This window comes from Pichia membranifaciens (assembly GCF_001661235.1).
Source record: "Pichia membranifaciens NRRL Y-2026 unplaced genomic scaffold PICMEscaffold_1, whole genome shotgun sequence".
Classification (NCBI taxonomy): domain Eukaryota; kingdom Fungi; phylum Ascomycota; class Pichiomycetes; order Pichiales; family Pichiaceae; genus Pichia; species Pichia membranifaciens.
In genome coordinates, this window is record NW_017566982.1 from 700,430 (window position 1) to 718,047 (window position 17,618).

The following is a 17,618-nucleotide window of genomic DNA, read 5'->3' on the forward strand; positions in this document are numbered from 1 at the left end:
CAGTAACCGCAGATTTCCGCAATCGACGCGTCGTACGGCTGTGCGGGGGTGACAGAATGGGGTGCGGGGCTAGATCTTCAGATTCGGTGCTAACAACGGAAGAAGGTTGCTGCCACCCGTGCGTGCAGTTGCGGGGCTACCTAGGCGCGAGGCGGGGGCGTGCACTTTGAAATCCGTCCTTCCGTGGCGGCGAAACGGCTTTTTAGGGGAGGGGGGTTTTTCAGGCGAGCTTCCCTTTGTTGAAAAGCACTTCTCCTCACTTTGCCTCTCTTGCGGACCACCAACGTCAAAAGGGGAAAACGGTTGGGCCCCCGCCCCCGCTTCACCCCTCTCCTCTTTTCCGTTGATCCTAACACCTTGAGGCTTGGGCATTGTGTAGGCGACGCGTAGACTAAAGTTACAACACCCTCTATCTAAGCCGAGTCGCAAGTAGCCAGCCGACCACGGCAATAGACATGGGGTGCGGCCTCCGCCAGCCGCCAATCGCAGCATACACCGCCTCCGGTTCTCCCCACGGAGGAAGAGGGGGTGTCCGCACGCCAGTACGCCTCGAATGCACCGCCGATGGTGTTTCATCATCAATTCCGGAAGTTTCAGGATTCCGCCAAATATTAATTAGCGGATCAACCAGAGAAAAAGTCCAGCATTCCGAAACAGGCATTTCAGTACCAAAAAAAACACAAATAAAACAAGCAGAGGGCGGGTATGCTTATTTTCCCAGATGTCCGACTCTCAGAATTCGAATAAACCTCCTGTATTTGCGGACGGCGCCCTATCTGCGAAACGCCGTCCCCCGAGGACCCCGAACACACCGCAGAATAAGCACCCTATTGGACTGCGGTTGCATGTATGCAACAAAGATCTGTTCAATGCTGTGCTATCTCTCCAAGTTGCTGGCATCGGTTCTGTCGGAATCATCGGTGTTCCCTCCCGGAAGTGGCAGCCAGACTGGCCGAAGAACCCTCACTACAGCCCTTCAGCCCTCCAGGCGTATCAAGCGCAGATCCCAACCTGGCGCTGCAACATGCGTGCCCAGGCACTGCACGCGGGCGGGGGCCAAAACCAGGGCTCTTTTAAGTCCGTGGAGGGCGGAGGCGCCCCTCCCTCGGACAACGACAAGCGCAAACGCCACGGACCCCCGTGCGGTGCGGTCTTAACACGGTCGTCTGCCCCGTCGCCACCGAATTGTAAGCATCCGGGCCTCCGATGATTTCTACGTTGACCACCACGGACGTCTAGATGCTCCACGTATTTCCCCCCGTTCCCTACTACCACGCTAACAGATCATACCCGGCCATCCGCCGCCAGAGAACACCCTGCCTACACAGCAAGGTGTCCGCCGTGGGCAGCACCCGGCCTCTGCGGCTCCCTGCCCCTCCCGCCCTCCGCTTCTCCTCTTCTCCTCCTCGAAAACGGCTGTAGGGCCGAAACCCTATTGTCGAGGCGGGCTGCTCTTCGCCCGGCGCTGGTGTCGCTGCTGGCCTCTCGGTGCTGTCTCCACTACGTAATTTCTATTGTTGCCCGCCAGGCATGCCGGGCCGTCTGCCTCTGTGCCGGCGGCCGATGGCGTATCGCACACCCCTCCTTGGCCACCCCCACCTTCCCTTTCCAACGCACTTCTCCACCCTGCACTTCCCCTCTCATATATCTGCTGGGCGGGAGGACTTGCGTCTGCTAGCAATAATATTATTAATGCAGCTAGGGCATTTGGTGCTGCAGCTGTTAACTCCTGGCCTGCTGAGTGCAGGTCGACTATAAATAAGGGCGTATTCCCATCCTCCCTCCGTCATTGATGTTCGGAACTGTGCTGGTACTTTGCACTGATCTGTTTCTGCTTTCTGCTTAGCTTTTCTTTCTGCTTGTTTCTTTGCATCCATAAGCAAGCAAAGTTATTGAACATCACACACGTAACAATGTTAAGACTCGCAACCAAGACCAACGCATTCAAGAACCCAAGAACCATGGCAGCCTTTGGTGGCTCCTTGAGACTCTACTCCTCTCTGCCTCTCTCACAAACCATTACCTTGCCTTCCGGGCAATCGTACGAACAACCAACTGGTTTGTTCATCAACGGTGAGTTTGTGAAGTCCTTGCAACACAAGACTTTTGAAGTCATCAACCCTTCCACGGAAGAGGAAATCTGTCACGTCTACGAAGCAAGAAAAGACGATGTCGACCTGGCTGTCGACGCTGCACACAAGGCATTCCACAGCGAGTGGAGCCAATGCGACCCAGCTGTCCGTGGTAAGTACTTGCTGGACCTTGCTGACTTGATGGAAGCTAACAAAGACACTTTGTCTGCTATCGAATCCATGGACAACGGTAAGGCGCTACCAATGGCTCAAGGTGATGTTGGCTTGGTCATCAACTACTTGAGATACTGTGCCGGTTGGGCCGACAAGTTATCCGGTAAGTTAATTGACACTGGCTCCAACTATTTCAACTACATCAAGAGAGAACCAATTGGTGTCTGTGGTCAGATCATTCCTTGGAACTTCCCATTGTTGATGTGGTCCTGGAAGATTGGCCCAGCCTTGGCCGCCGGTAACACCGTTGTTTTGAAGACTGCCGAATCCACCCCATTGTCTGCTTTGTACGCTGCTAAGTTGGCCCAAGAGGTTGGTATTCCAAAGGGTGTCATCAACATTGTCTCCGGTTTCGGTAAGATTACTGGTGAAGCTATTTCTACCCACCCAAAGATCAAGAAGGTTGCTTTCACCGGTTCCACCGCCACTGGTAAACACATCATGAAGGCCGCTGCCGACTCAAACTTGAAGAAGGTCACATTGGAATTGGGTGGTAAGTCTCCAAATATTGTCTTCAACGATGCTGACGTGAAGAAGGCCGTCCAAAACTTGATTGTCGGTATTTTCTACAACTCCGGTGAAGTTTGTTGTGCAGGTTCCAGAGTTTTCATCCAAGAAGGTATCTACGATGAAGTTCTTGAAGAATTCAAGACTGCCGCTGAACACTTAAAGGTTGGTAACCCATTCGAAGAAGGTGTCTTCCAAGGTGCTCAAACTTCTCAACAACAATTAACTAAGATTCTGGGCTACGTTGACGCTGGTAAGCAAGAAGGTGCTACTTTGGTCACCGGTGGTGAAAGATTGGGTACCAAGGGTTACTTCGTCAAGCCAACCATTTTCTCTGACGTTAAGCCAGAGATGAAGATTTACTCTGAAGAAATTTTCGGTCCATTTGCCGTTGTCACCAAGTTCAAGACTGCTGATGAAGTTATCGAACTTGCCAACGACTCCGAGTACGGTTTAGCTGCTGGTATCCACACTAAGTCTCTCGACACCGCCACATATGTTGCCAACAAGTTGGAAGCAGGTACCGTGTGGATTAACACCTACAATGACTTCCATCCTGCCATGCCATTTGGTGGTTTCAAGCAATCTGGTATTGGTAGAGAAATGGGTGAACAGGCATTCGAGAACTACACCCAATGGAAGGCTGTTAGAATTGGTATTAACAATGGTCCTCAATAAGCTTGAAGTATATTCCATTTATTTTTCATATATACGACTTTAAACTTATGTATTTTTATCTTAACGACTAACTGAAATGATGAATAATAGATTACTTTTCCGTTTCATATTGGCTTGCACATAGGCTGTTGACAGGCCTCGCATTCATCCTTGACCTCTTACTACTCACAGAATGCGTTGTAAATGATGGTGATTATGTAATTATCCTCAATATAAAATATAGTCAATTATGAAACATAATAACAGATGAATAATATAGGAAGGGTAAAAATATTGTTTCAATAGAACTTCATCCATTTACGATGTTAATTTGTATAAGACCACAGTAAAGGATGGCTCATGTAACTCGGGCTTATATATTAAGTAGTTACATATCAAATAATGATCTAGCTGTTTACCACATACTAAACAATAACAAACAAAGGTAACACCTCATTTATGATAGGCGTTGATGGTTAATCATTCATCACTTTATCTAGAATGAAATCTGATGGGTTGTTAATGAACGAAGCAAAGATAGTATTCAACAAACTTGTTTACAACGAAATGTTAAAGGCGCTCGCTCAGCAACGCAAATAATCGTTACTGTTTAGAGTCAAAATCCGCACAACTACTTGCTACCATGTGATTGTGAATTTGCTCTAAGCATCGACGCGCCGATTTATTTTCCATTTGTGGTATCCTAGTGACGCTATGGTCCTCGGGTTTGTTTTGTTTTGTTTTCGTACCACTGATATGGCCCAGAAAAGTAAACAAATAATGTCAGGCCGTGTATTCTCCACGCCAGTATTTGCTGTTGTAAAAACTCTTATGCCTTACGCTCCGTTTACTATACACCCCGAATCATAGTGCATTATACTGCAAATTTTGATATTGTCTGTACATTGATTTCTTACTTATCATTTCTTTTTGTGACTCTTGCCATTTACATACACTATCTCCACTCACAAATTCGTCTCCGTTATTATTATAATTGTTTTCGTATAATCGTCATAGACAATACTTCAATCATACCTGCCCAACTATAGAGCCGGCTGATAGGACCATCTTTCGACAAATTCCAAGGTTGTTTCCGAACAAAGAGCTATCTAGTGTTAACCAAACCAAAAGATACCTCTTGAAATGCCTCAAATAAGTGATTTTTCATTCGACAACCAGACTTTCAACTCGCAACAGTTTAACCACAATGATGATGAGACAGACAGCGGACGAACTAATGATGAGGACGACTTCATGGGATCCGATACAAATTCAGTCGTTCACAATGATTCATCACTGGATATGCAACAATTGCTTCTAAACTTTCAAGAAAATGAGCCAATCTTTGACAATGAACTTCTATACCCAACTCCGAAAGAATCAGTTATAGTGCACTTCAAAAACGAAAAGCTAGTGGAAGGAACAGTCGAGGCTTTGATAACTTATGTCACATCGCCGGAGGTTCTTGATTATCAATTTCTGGTCGACTTCTTTTTGACATTTCGAACATATATTGATGCTCTCCCACTTCTTGAACTTCTTCTGTGTAGACTATCATGGTGTTTGAAGAACTCCTTATCAAATGATCTCAATCGTTCCTCTATTGGTCGTTTGGTATTGGTTCGAACATTTGTTACCATTCGACATTGGCTATTGAACCATTTTCAAGATGATTTTGTTAACAACAATCTCTTAAGACAGTTGTTCACTAATACCATTAATGAACTCGCCAAATACGAACAATATATAGGCACCGACTTCAACAATCTGCAGACCAAGATTATCAAAGATTTGAAGAAAAATTATTTAACAATGTGCTCTATTTACTGGAATCTCGAGATCATTGAATACCCTTCAGATATGCTCCATTATACAATATCCTCGTATCATAATTTTAATAATTCACGGCTTTCAACCGTTGGCCTCAGTCATTTGAATGATCCATCTACAAGAAGATCGACATTGCTATACATGTTCGACAACCAAAGTAGCTCCAACATTCTGAGCGAATCTTTTGGAAAAAAGGCTCAAAGCAGTGGCAGCTTGGCAAGATCTCCACAGCTGCCCACTAAGACACCGCTAGAAACATTTCTTTCCAAAAACTCAAATCAAAGGTCTAAATCTTTATTCAAAAACGAACAAAACAGCTTCTTATATCCAAAGGCTTCTCTCAATGCTTTGGAACTAGACCGGAATAAGCTGAGGACAAACGATTCTTCGAGTATAGACCAATTGTATTCCAATATTTGCACAGTGTTCAGCAATCAAGCTGTCTCAGGGTTTGTGTCTTTAGACAAGTTCAATTTGGAAAAAAATGCGACTGATGGGTTTACAACTCGAGGCAACATAGAAATTTTTGAAGATAGCAAAGTCAGCAAGATCGAGTCTCTAGCAAAAGAAATAAATCCAATATTTCCCGAAAGTAAAGCCCCGGAAAAAAGAAGTATTAACCAAAAAGTTGAAATCAAAACTTTGACAAAAACAGCTAAGCCTTTCATATCATCCCCGAAGCCTGATCAAGCAACAAAACAAAATAACAAAACCATCTTGCAGCAAAAACAAAAAAGTAAGACGAAAAAAAGAAGTTTCCTCAAATCCTTATTTAACCATCACGACAAAGAAAATGTACCTGCGGGGTCAGTGAACGATAGGACAAAAGCTGGAAGGGCGATAGTCGAGCCAAAAGTACTGTTGACAAATAGTGAAACCGATTGTCAACGACAAGAGCAACAGCAATCTCAAAAGCAGTGCCAATCTGAAGTGAAACTTAGCTATAGAACAGAGGAGTCATCATCCACTCATAACGTAATTGAAGACCTGGAGAAGACGATCAACATTAATGAGAACAATATTGACTACCTAGAGGAACTTGTGATAAGGGATTATCAGCTAATGATGCAGCTACCTACTTTCAAACAACGATATTCAAGACAGCTAAAGAATTCAAACAGGAAAAGCGTATTGTCGACAGCAATTGACTTGGGTAATCGTGAATCTAAATTTGATCCCCACGATTCACCTACCAAAAGCGGAAAGGAATCCTATAACATGAACCACTTAGAGAATTTGATTAACTCAAAAAATAATACGCATGGATTAAACAACGTTGACGAAGCACAAGAGAAATCATTTCAGACCCCCCCTGATACGATGAATTGGTCAGAGTCTTTAGAAATTGATGATAGTCATAATGATGTATTTATTGACATGGGTGTCACTAACGAGGAGTTGCAAGATGTATCAGAAATTGACTCTACCGTACACTCTAACGATCATCGTTTTCGAAGTTATGGCGAGCTGCCAGTTCGTGGGAGGTCTAGTCTACAGGTATACAGAAGTTCGTTGAAACAGTTACATGCTCCCCAAAAAGGAAAATGCAGCAGTGATCCTAACTTGCCCATTGGATTGAATAACAATCGAATATCAAATGGTTTTAGTGACAGAGAGGAAAACCGCTCTGTCGATACTACGACTAATAGATTTTCTATCAATATGATAGGCAGAAGCAGCATGATATCCAACAAATCATATATGACTTATGACTCAGATATTTCTGCTTCTTCTAGAGGTGTTGCTTTCAATAGTATTAATGCCGACATGGACGAGAATAAATTAAGAAAGAAACATGCTATTTCAAATCTCAGGGTAGATAATCAGTCTATCTCAGATACGGATGATGAAAGTTTAGGGAACGAAGATGCCAAAAAGATCTCTGATGTTGGAAATTTAAAAAATGCAGAGAACCAATCGACGACCTCGATTGCCACTGCAAAGGCCTTAGATATGGAGAGCTTGGAAATTATGCAAGAACTACCATTTTACAGTTTCATCTCTTCAGAAAAAAGCACCAATTCGGGAATTTCAATTTTACCTTCACCAACTCCATCTCAAACTTGCTATAATGGTCTTTCTCAGACAGATATCAACGAACTAGCAGCTATCCCAGATGAAAAACTAGATGGAGATCCTTTGCATTACACCTTGAGCAAATTGAGAGGGGAACGCAAGAAACCCAAGGTGATTTTAGGATTGAATGATACAAACCAAGATGTTGATATTGGTGATGAAGAAACCCATAGAAAACATGCTGTCGCAATTGTTTGTCAATCACCCATAGACAGCGATTTTAGTGAAGCCAACGTTAACAAAACGTTGAAAGATGACTGTTGTAATAGTGACTACGATTCAACTGAAGAAGCACGATTGGAGAGACAAGTAAAGGATTTGTACATCTCAAATAATTCAGCGGAGATGAATAAAAGTAACGCTCCGTCCACTCCTTCCAAAAATCAAAAACTAGAGATGAATATGATTTCAACCCAATCCTTGGGAATGACGAGAGATAATGGGAACACTCTAACTAGAGTAAGTACCGGAAAACTCTTAAAAGATGATGGAGAACGCTCATGCTTTGAAATGCAATCATTACTTGCTACACCTAAAGCTTTGAATTGCTCGAAACAAATTTTGAGCGTAACACAAATTATGCAAGGGGAATTGCATATTCCGTTTATTTTTAAATATGACTCAGAGCAATTGGCAAAACAAATGACATTGATCGAAAGAGATATTATCATGGAAGTTGAGTGGAAAGAATTAATTAATTTGAAATGGGATCAGCCAATAAGCCCATATAATTCGTGGCTTAGACTTTTATTAGATCTTTCTGACAAAACTGGACTACAAATGATTACCTTGCGGTTTAACTTGGTCAATAACTGGATTATTTCTGAGATTTTATTATGCAAAGATTTTGCTTTGAGAGTTTTGGCAATTACTAGATTCGTTCAACTCGCACAGACATGCCGAAAAATTCAGAATTACGGCACTTTATTCCAAATTATGTTAGCTTTGAATTCGGAGGTTATGAAGCAACTAAAATCAACGTGGATCAGAGTTGACCCCGGTACAATTCTGAGATTTAAGGAATTGAAAGATTTGACCTCTCCTAACAGTAATTTCAAGAATTACAGAGATGAAATTGAAAAAATCGTTCCTTCTAAAGGATTTATACCCTTTTTGCCACTCGAATTGAGTGACCTTACAATGTATTCTGAAATGCCGACAATAGTCAGTTCTAAACTTGATAATTCTACTGAAATAGATTCGCTGGATGAATTTGAAGACGGTAGTGATAGTTATGAGTTGGTGAGTTTTGAGAAGTTTACGATAACTGGACAAACTGTGAAGAAAACACTAAGATATATTGAGTGGGCTCGCTTTTACAGCTTTGAAGCCGACAATGATATTATTTCCAAATGTCTGTATATAAGCTCTTTAAGTGAAGAAGATATGGAGTTGTGCCTTAAAGAAATTGAGACATAAATAATATGAGCTTTTAACTAGTAATGTACAATATATAAGTTGGATTATAGAAACATCCGTAAAAAAAATCTGTTTAAGGTTATAACTACGGGATTTCCCAGAACTATTTATTTGACTCAAGTTTTGACACATTAGAGTTCTGATGCTCTGTTGAGGAAACCTCAAAAATGAATGAAAATATTTGTGTCGCTCTTACCACCCAAAGTGGTGCAATAATAATACTGCGTAGATTGAGAATGGGCAGTAAGTTGACAATTGTGATGATTCCTTCAAACTTGGTAGTTTGAGCACTATATCACTTATAACTTTGCATTCAAAAAAGTGTCAAACATCTAATTATACAAAATAGTCCAGTCATCCGTTCGGTAAAGTTTTGATTCAACAACTAAATTAAGCTGACTGGTAGAAGAAAACAGTGCTCAGGTCAAGTTATCCAAAAGAATCATAAAATTGGATAATGAGACTAGAACAAGGAACTCGTTGTTGGATACCCGACAATCGTATAGGCTGGTTAGGTGTTAATGTTACGAAAATTGAATACAATGAAAACTCAAAGGTGTACAAAATTGAGTTAGCAAATGATGAGGATAGCAATGAATGTTTTGTGGTTGAAACAAACAATCTTGCAGAAAACAATGAAAAGCTACCAAAATTAAGAAACCTAGATGACACAGTTGACGATTTAACAACCTTGTCACATTTGAATGAGCCCTCTGTTTTGAACTCTGTTAAATTGAGATATTCTAAGAAAATTATATATACATTTTCTGGCATTGTTTTAATTGCAATAAATCCCTTTGATAAATTGGAAAACCTTTACACCCAAGAGATAATACAAAAATACCAAAATGCTAAAAAAAATGATAATCCTCCCCATCTTTTTGGCATTTCGGATGAGGCATACAAGTGCATGAGAAAGGATTCGATCAGCCAATCTATAATTGTTTCTGGTGAATCCGGAGCAGGTAAAACAGTATCAGCAAAATATATAATGAGATTTTTTGCAAGTGTGCATACGGAGGGTACTCAAATTAACACGATAGAGATTGAAAAACAAATTTTAGCAACCAATCCTATAATGGAATCTTTCGGTAATGCCAAAACTACAAGAAATGACAACTCCTCAAGATTTGGCAAGTATCTAAGAATTTCTTTTGACGAAAAATCAGTAATCTGTGGAGCAACAATCCAAACATATTTGCTAGAAAGGTCCAGGCTCGTACATCAAGCTAGAAACGAACGGAATTATCATATTTTTTATCAAATGATTCAGGGACTTCCGGAAAACTTAAAAAAAGAATTATCTCTTCAGCATTGCGGAAACTATCACTATTTAAATAGAGGGAACACATCTGCAATTTCGGGTATAGATGATTCAAAAGAATTCAGAGACACTTGCGATGCTCTAAAAATTGTTGGTATTGATGAAAATAAACAATTTGAGCTTTTCAAAATACTGGCCGGTTTACTACATATAGGTAATATTATCATTCAAAACTCTCGTGGAGAAGCAGTGTTGGCTAGCGATGAACCTAATTTGCTTATGGCATGCAATCTTTTAGGTCTTGATCCAAAAGAATTTAGCAAGTGGATTGTAAAAAAGAAAATTTCGACGAGATCAGACAATATAGCATCTAATTTGAAATACCACGAAGCAATTGTTGCCAGAGATTCCATTTCAAAATACATATATTCTTTATTGTTTGATTGGCTAGTGTCTTACATAAACAGTCATCTGTGTTCTTCGGAGAACGAAGCAAGAGAAAAGTCCTTTATAGGTGTTTTAGATATCTATGGATTTGAGCACTTCGATAATAACTCATTTGAACAATTCTGTATTAATTACGCTAACGAAAAATTGCAACAGGAATTTACTCATCACGTCTTCAAGCTACAACAAGAGGACTACATTAGCGAAGGCATAGAATGGTCGTTCATCAAATATACAGACAACCAATCTTGTATAGATCTCATTGAAGACAGAAACGGAATTCTTTCACTTCTCGACGAACAATGCAAATTACCAGCTGGTTCTGATAAAGCATGGGCAGAAAAGATGTTTCACTCACTGACAAAACCTCCACAAAATAAAGTTTTCAAAAAAGCTAGGTTCGGTACAGAAAAGTTTATTGTCTCACACTACGCTCTAGATGTAACCTATCAGGTTGATGGGTTCTTAGAGAAAAACAGAGATACTGTTTCCGATGCACAAAACGAAGTTTTACGATTATCTGGAAATCACTTTTTGAAGAATGTTATTTTATCAATCGAAAAAAATAGAGAGTCACCAGAAAAATCTCCAGTAACAAAGAAAAGATTAAGCTTAGGTGGTAGAAACAAAAAACCAACTCTTGGATATTTATTTAGAAATTCTTTGAACGGTTTGATGGCAACTATCAATTCCACAAATGCCCATTACATTAGATGCATCAAACCCAATGAGACGAAAAGGCCTTGGGAATTTGACAACTTGATGGTTCTATCTCAATTGAGAGCTTGTGGTGTTTTGGAAACCATTCAGATCTCTTTAGTAGGATTTCCATCAAAGTATACTTACGAAGAGTTTTTACATAGATTTGTTGTTTTACTTCCAGCAGAAGTTGAAACTGATTTCAAAAGAGGGGAAATTCAATCTGAGGTTGAAATGAAAAAACTAAGTACCAAAATGTTGAGAAAATTGATAAGCGATCAAAGTTCATTCCAAACCGGTAAAACAAAGCTATTTTTTAGAGCAGGCGTACTAGGTCAACTAGAAATTGCAAAGACAAATAAAATCAAAAGTTCTGTTACTATACTTCAGAAACATATCCGCCGTTACTTAGAAAGGAAAAGATGGCTTGACGCACAAGCTTCTATGGTTGATCTACAGTCAGTTGTGCGTGGTAGTTTGATACGCACTCGCACGAGAAACCAAGAGTCTTCTTGTATTGCAATACAATCTTTACTAAGAGGTTCTTTAGCAAGAAAACAAATAAGCAAAATAATAAATTCTACCTTTATTATACAATCTCATGTTCGTGGTATGATTGTGAGAAATGAGTATAGAGAACTTGTTAGGTTAAGAGATGCAGCTAGAAGAGAATCGGAAAAAAACGAAAAAGAAGCTAAAATTTCGAATCAAGAACATCAAAAAAAACTAATAGAAATGCAAGAAAGGGAAACAAGGATACTTCAAGAACAAGTAAAGGTAGAAAACAAGCAAAAGAAAAATGATAATGAAAGGCATATGGAAGATGAAAGGCCAAAGCAGAAAGCCCAGGAAGAATTTAAACTGGCTCAAAAATTAAGCCAGAAAAAAAAGTTAGATGAAGTGGATCAAAAACATGCAAATGGAAGAACTGTAGATCCGATCAAATACATAGAGTCAGATAGTCTCCATAAATCTTCTAACATGTCTAAACTGACTAACGCCTCATTTGCTGACTTGCTTCCAATAACTAATCACGATGAAGGAGCCGATGAAATTTGGGGCATACTGGAAAACTCTCTTCATCCTCTGAAATATTCGTACAACGATTTGCTGGGTATGAGACCATCTAAATCGTTAGCAATCATAACCAGATTCATTGTTTTGAGAATTAAAAACATCTCCGAAAGTATAGATTCATACGAGAAGCAACATCCTCATATTTCTGACGTTTATTTGACTGAGAGACTCGAAAAAAATACTAGGAATGACATCATGATCCTAAAGAAGATGATGAGGCGTGTCAAGTATGCTAAACCCGATATGGCAGTTAAAAGACTTTCTGTTAAAAGTGTTAACTCCATTTCCACCGAAAAGATTATGTTTGGTCAAGCAAAAGCTGATCCTTCTCACCTTGATCGGAATTTTAGATCCGGCTACGCTGACCTTCTTGATTACATGAAAGGATCTCCTATAGCTTCTACGCTTGTTGCAAATTTGTTGCTACAGGATATCAGACCGCCCCCAGAGGAGTCAGAGGAGCCTATTTCTATCGGCGAAGTTCTGTTTCCCTCCAGATTAGTTGTCGCTATTCTGACGGATTTATGGAGAATTGGAATGATAAACCAATCAGCTGTATTATTAGAAAAAGTGATGAACATCTTTAAGGAGAAAATTGAGACCCTAAAGGATCCAGAAGCTTTGATATCGAATGGGGCATACTTGTTGAATAATGTTAATGAAATCAGAACTTGCATTGCTTGGTCACGTTATACAGCAATGTCAGACTTTGATAGTAAAATTTTCCTAAAAGCAGAGGAGAGACAGGACTATTTAAAGATGTTATTGATAATGAAGAGGTATTGTGAAACTGTGTTTGGCCAAATGTACAATGTTTGGATTAAGTCTATTTTGAATGAGCTTAATAAGAAAACCATAGATGCTGTCATTCTGGATGAAACCTTATACTCAATCAGACAGAATCCTAACGTTTATTTCAGGCATATGTTCCATAAAGGTCCCAAATACAAGATGTTTGATGTTTTGAGAATTTTCAACAACGTTTACCTTGCCATGAAGAGTTACTGTTTTGATGAGGTAATTTCGACATCAGTAATTCACGATCTATTGACTTATACTGATGTGCTGTGCTTCAACGATATTATAACTAGGGAATCTTATCTAACAGTTGACAAAGGTTTGCTAATAAAATATAACATATCGCTGCTGATAGATTGGTGCAATGAACATACTGTTCCTGATTCCCCTAACAAATTGATGCATCTTTTAACTTTGTGCCAAATTTTGCAACTAAAGAAACAAGGCTTTGCTGATATAGATATGATTGCTACGACTTGCGACTCGATAAGTAGAAAGCAAATTGAGAAAATAATTGGAGAATGCGATAAAAATAGTACAACAGAGAGTGGTAAAAAGCTTGGAGAAAAGACAAAAAAGCTTAAAAAGAAAGACCAATCAAATAACTCCGAATTTGTTATTCCATTGGAAGACGATGCTTTCGAAAATGCATTTTTATGTATGAATTAATAATTTTATAGATTTAATGAGTTACTCACTTTTTAATACAAAAGTAATGAGACATATGACTGTCAAATGCTGTTTACTAGTAGGAAAGAATTAGTTCTGATGCTGAGCAAGTTAAAAAAGTAACAGTTTCATTAAAAAAAGGAGCGCTAGAATTAAACTGGAGACAAAAGCAATATGTTTCCTATTACGATCTCTATTCTCATTGTTTATTTTCAATTTTGCTAAAGTGTTCAACTTGATCTCAAACATTTTTAAAGACTCTTTTTTCAAGTCCATGTTACCTTTGACTGTTTCGATTCTAGCGTTTAGATCATTTAAATTTTCAAACAAACCGTGCTGCTGAAGATTCTTGAGATCCACTTCTTTTCTTGAAGTTAAAGTTGCAATGAATCCATCAAGGTCACTAACCTGGGAACTCAATTGTTTTTGGACATTCTCTATTTCATCATAATAGTTAGTGATCTCTGAAAGAAGCGCTGAATTTTCATTATCTAGATACTCTAAACGTTTCTTAATACCTAATTGAATCAGATGTTGAAGCGACTTGAATTGGTTTGATATTTTGGGCGATATAAAATGGAATTTTGAATCTAAACAGTTGATACCATCTGGATGACTTCCGTCTAATTTTCCGTTGTTATTAACTGTCAGATTTATAGTATTGTTTGCTGATGCTTGACCTTCTTTATTTTTTGAATTAGCTAAATTTGAATGCGACTGATGGGAGGACCTGTAGGCATGTTGCAAAAGGCCAGTACCTCTTTTTTGGCGGGATGCAGTCGAGTTTGTATCAGAAACCGATGGCACTGTTTGAGAGTTAGATTCATTATTGTGATTTGAATACATGATGCTTGAATTATTTGCAGAGGCGTAAATATGTTGCCCAGTACCTTGCGTGCTTGATGAGTGTGTTTTGTAAGCAGGTGTTAAAACAGTTGGAGGCGCCAAAACAGCACTTGAGTTTTGTGACTGATGATGTGCCTGATTTACAGGTGTAAATTGAGGCAGGTGAGAAAGTGGAATGATCTTCGGAATGGCAGAGGTGTTGTTATTGGTGCTTGAGTTAGAACTTGACAAGACAGTGTCATCGTTGACATAGTTTACTGAGTTCATCTGACTATGAGAAGGTCTTTGGGCCGATGTCTGTGGAGCTGGCAGAATAGGGTGCTGCTGATTATTATTACCTCCCCGAGATATCACAAATGTATGATCATTATTAGTTGCTAGATACCTGCTGCTTGGTTTGTTTGGAGAGGATGTATGATGAAAGCTAATAGACTTTGCATTGTTTACTGAATTTGATAATGACTCGGGCTTTCTCGAGAATAAGGAAGTTGAATTTTGTTGCTGCTGCTGCTGTTTGGGATGATGAACGTTGGATGAAGACAGATTCGCAGTAGGTGTTTTGTAAGGCAGTTTATGAGGAGGTGTCGCTACGGAGTTGGTCAAACTAGAAGTTGAATTGTTAAATTTTGAAAAACTAGCATTGTTTCTTGCAGCTGCGTTCGAAGATGCCGTGTCGGACATCCCGTTTGGAAGAACAGCACTGTGAACTGGAGAAGATAATTCAGGATTCGCCAACGAGGCGCCTGTACTATTTGGCATCTGGCAGTCATCTGCTGGGGTATAATTGCCGGTGGGTTGCTCTATGGAAATGTTGCTATCCACATATTCATTTTCTGGTTCCTCCGAGGATGAGAAAGGCAATCCTATCCTAGAGAGTTTCTTTCTCATCGAAGATTTCTTCGATGGAGTTGAGTGAACAGGCCCAATTGACGGCAGAGAGAGTGATGTCAGATCGGCGTGTTGCGCCGAAGCCGTGGGTCCTGCCATGCTGCGACTTTTCCTTCCAATGTCTGTCACGTCTGCAGAGAATCCAGACACAAGTCTTCAAAAAATGGCTTCTCCACGGAACAATAGGCACCCGGTCCTTCCAGAACTGATAGATGATAGTGGAACAGGAGATTAGCGGAAAAACCTCGGCAAAATGGAAATCCGGTCATTGAAGACGATCGGCTTGTCCACTTTTTTTCGCGTTCTTCGCTGGCAAAGTTGCCACTGTTTACGACAGTTGGAAGAACGACCAAACGGGGGAAATTTTGCGTTGTTTTGGTTTGATTGTTGATCCATCATAGGTGCTGAGCTTAGGAGCACATATCTTGCTGGTTATCCCAATTGTCAGGTACGACAGACGGGAAAATTGAAAGAGGCCATTACCACAGGCATATCTAGCGGCATTTATCCTTTCTCCCTTGTCCTATTAACTTCTCTACAACCACAATTGATACCCCCTCACTGTACGAAGCAGAAGCCCACGATCCATACCAACAAATTCATTCCTTTTGCTGTACCAAGAACTGTGAGATTGTTGAACTATGTCAACCGTCCAATTAGATGTCGGAAGGTATGTTCAGTTTTACTGGCTATTTGAAAAGTTGCCTGTCAAGAATAATTACTAACATTTTTCTTTCGATGAAAGTCTCCATTTTTACCCGTTCATTCTAGCCTGTGTTGGATTCCTGATGAGAAGCAGGGTTGGCTTGCGGTGAAAGTACAAAAGATAACCCAAGACAACGGTAAATACTTAATACAACTGGAAGTGGAAAATGATCCAGAAAGAGTGATCACGATCGAAACCAATAGTTTGGATGAATCCAACCCCGAGTTACCTCTGATGAGAAATCAAGCTGAAAATGTTGAGGACTTGACAACGTTGTCCCACTTGAACGAGCCTTCGGTTTTGAACGTGATCAAACTCAGATACTCCCAATTCAATATTTACACCTACTCGGGTATTGTCTTGATTGCCGTCAATCCATTCCAGAGAAATGATGAGTTGTACTCACCTTACAGAATTAAGAGATATGCAAACACAAGAAGAGGAGATGAAGAGCCCCATTTATTTGCAATTGCAGAAGAGGCGTACCGTTGTATGATAAATAGAAACCAGAATCAATCTATTGTTGTTTCTGGTGAATCCGGTGCCGGTAAAACTGTTTCTGCTAAATACATCATGAGGTATTTTGCCACAGTCGACTCCGATGAAAATCAGCACGACATGTCCCAAACCGAAAAACAGATATTAGCAACAAATCCAATTATGGAATCCTTTGGTAATGCTAAGACTACCAGGAACGACAATTCGTCCAGATTTGGTAAGTACCTTGAGATTCTTTTTGACAATAAAACTGTAATTTGTGGTGCCAAGATTAGAACTTATCTTTTGGAACGTTCCAGACTCGTTTTTCAGCCAAAAACAGAAAGAAATTACCATATCTTTTATCAAATGATCCAAGGTTTAGATGAAAACACAAAAAAATCCATTCATTTGGAAGATATCGAAAGCTATAATTATTTAAACCAGGGTGGTCTCCCACTAATCGAGGGAGTTGATGACAGTAAAGAATTTCAAGATACATGTAATGCGCTATCCTTAGTGGGCATTGATGAAGCTAAACAATTGGAAATCTTTAAAGTTTTATCTGGTTTACTACATTTAGGTAATGTTGACATTCCAAAAACTAGAAACAATGCTTCACTTTCGTCCGATGAGCCAAGCTTAGTGAAAGCATGCGAGCTTTTAGGTTTAGATCCAGTCAGTTTTGCCAAATGGACGGTGAAGAAGCAAATCAAAACACGTTTTGAAACAATCAACACTGATTTGAAACATCACGAAGCAATAAACGCAAGAGATGCTGTTGCAAAATATATTTATCACAACTTGTTTGACTGGTTAGTTGATCACGTTAATTCTGATTTATGTCCTGCCAACATTGAAGATCAAGTTTCAACGTTTATTGGTGTTCTAGATATCTATGGTTTCGAACATTTTGAAAAGAATTCTTTTGAGCAATTTTGTATCAATTACG

At 39.8% G+C, this 17,618-nt stretch overlaps 5 protein-coding genes across 5 annotated transcripts; 4 read left to right on the forward strand and 1 right to left on the reverse strand.

The window, feature by feature from the left end:
- The first annotated feature begins 12 nt into the window (after positions 1-12).
- Positions 13-1,399, forward strand: PICMEDRAFT_85093 (hypothetical protein). The gene has a single exon (XM_019165012.1). The coding sequence runs from the start codon at positions 456-458 to the stop codon at positions 1,155-1,157; it is 702 nt and encodes a 233-aa protein (XP_019019752.1). The 5' UTR covers positions 13-455; the 3' UTR covers positions 1,158-1,399.
- Positions 1,400-1,666: 267 nt separating this feature from the next.
- PICMEDRAFT_14180 (hypothetical protein) lies at positions 1,667-3,821 on the forward strand. Its single transcript, XM_019160260.1, has one exon. It carries the CDS (start codon positions 1,914-1,916, stop codon positions 3,489-3,491), a length of 1,578 nt encoding a protein of 525 aa, XP_019019753.1. The 5' UTR covers positions 1,667-1,913; the 3' UTR covers positions 3,492-3,821.
- Positions 3,822-4,328: 507 nt separating this feature from the next.
- Positions 4,329-8,928, forward strand: PICMEDRAFT_14181 (hypothetical protein). The gene has a single exon (XM_019160261.1). The coding sequence runs from the start codon at positions 4,614-4,616 to the stop codon at positions 8,793-8,795; it is 4,182 nt and encodes a 1,393-aa protein (XP_019019754.1). The 5' UTR covers positions 4,329-4,613; the 3' UTR covers positions 8,796-8,928.
- A 169-nt stretch (positions 8,929-9,097) lies between these two features.
- On the forward strand, positions 9,098-13,833 carry PICMEDRAFT_14182 (hypothetical protein). The gene has a single exon (XM_019160262.1). The coding sequence runs from the start codon at positions 9,253-9,255 to the stop codon at positions 13,747-13,749; it is 4,497 nt and encodes a 1,498-aa protein (XP_019019755.1). The 5' UTR covers positions 9,098-9,252; the 3' UTR covers positions 13,750-13,833.
- Positions 13,634-15,653, reverse strand: PICMEDRAFT_14183 (hypothetical protein). Its single transcript, XM_019160263.1, has one exon. The coding sequence runs from the start codon at positions 15,580-15,582 to the stop codon at positions 13,861-13,863; it is 1,722 nt and encodes a 573-aa protein (XP_019019756.1). The 5' UTR covers positions 15,583-15,653; the 3' UTR covers positions 13,634-13,860.
- Between the last annotated feature and the right edge of the window lie 1,965 nt (positions 15,654-17,618).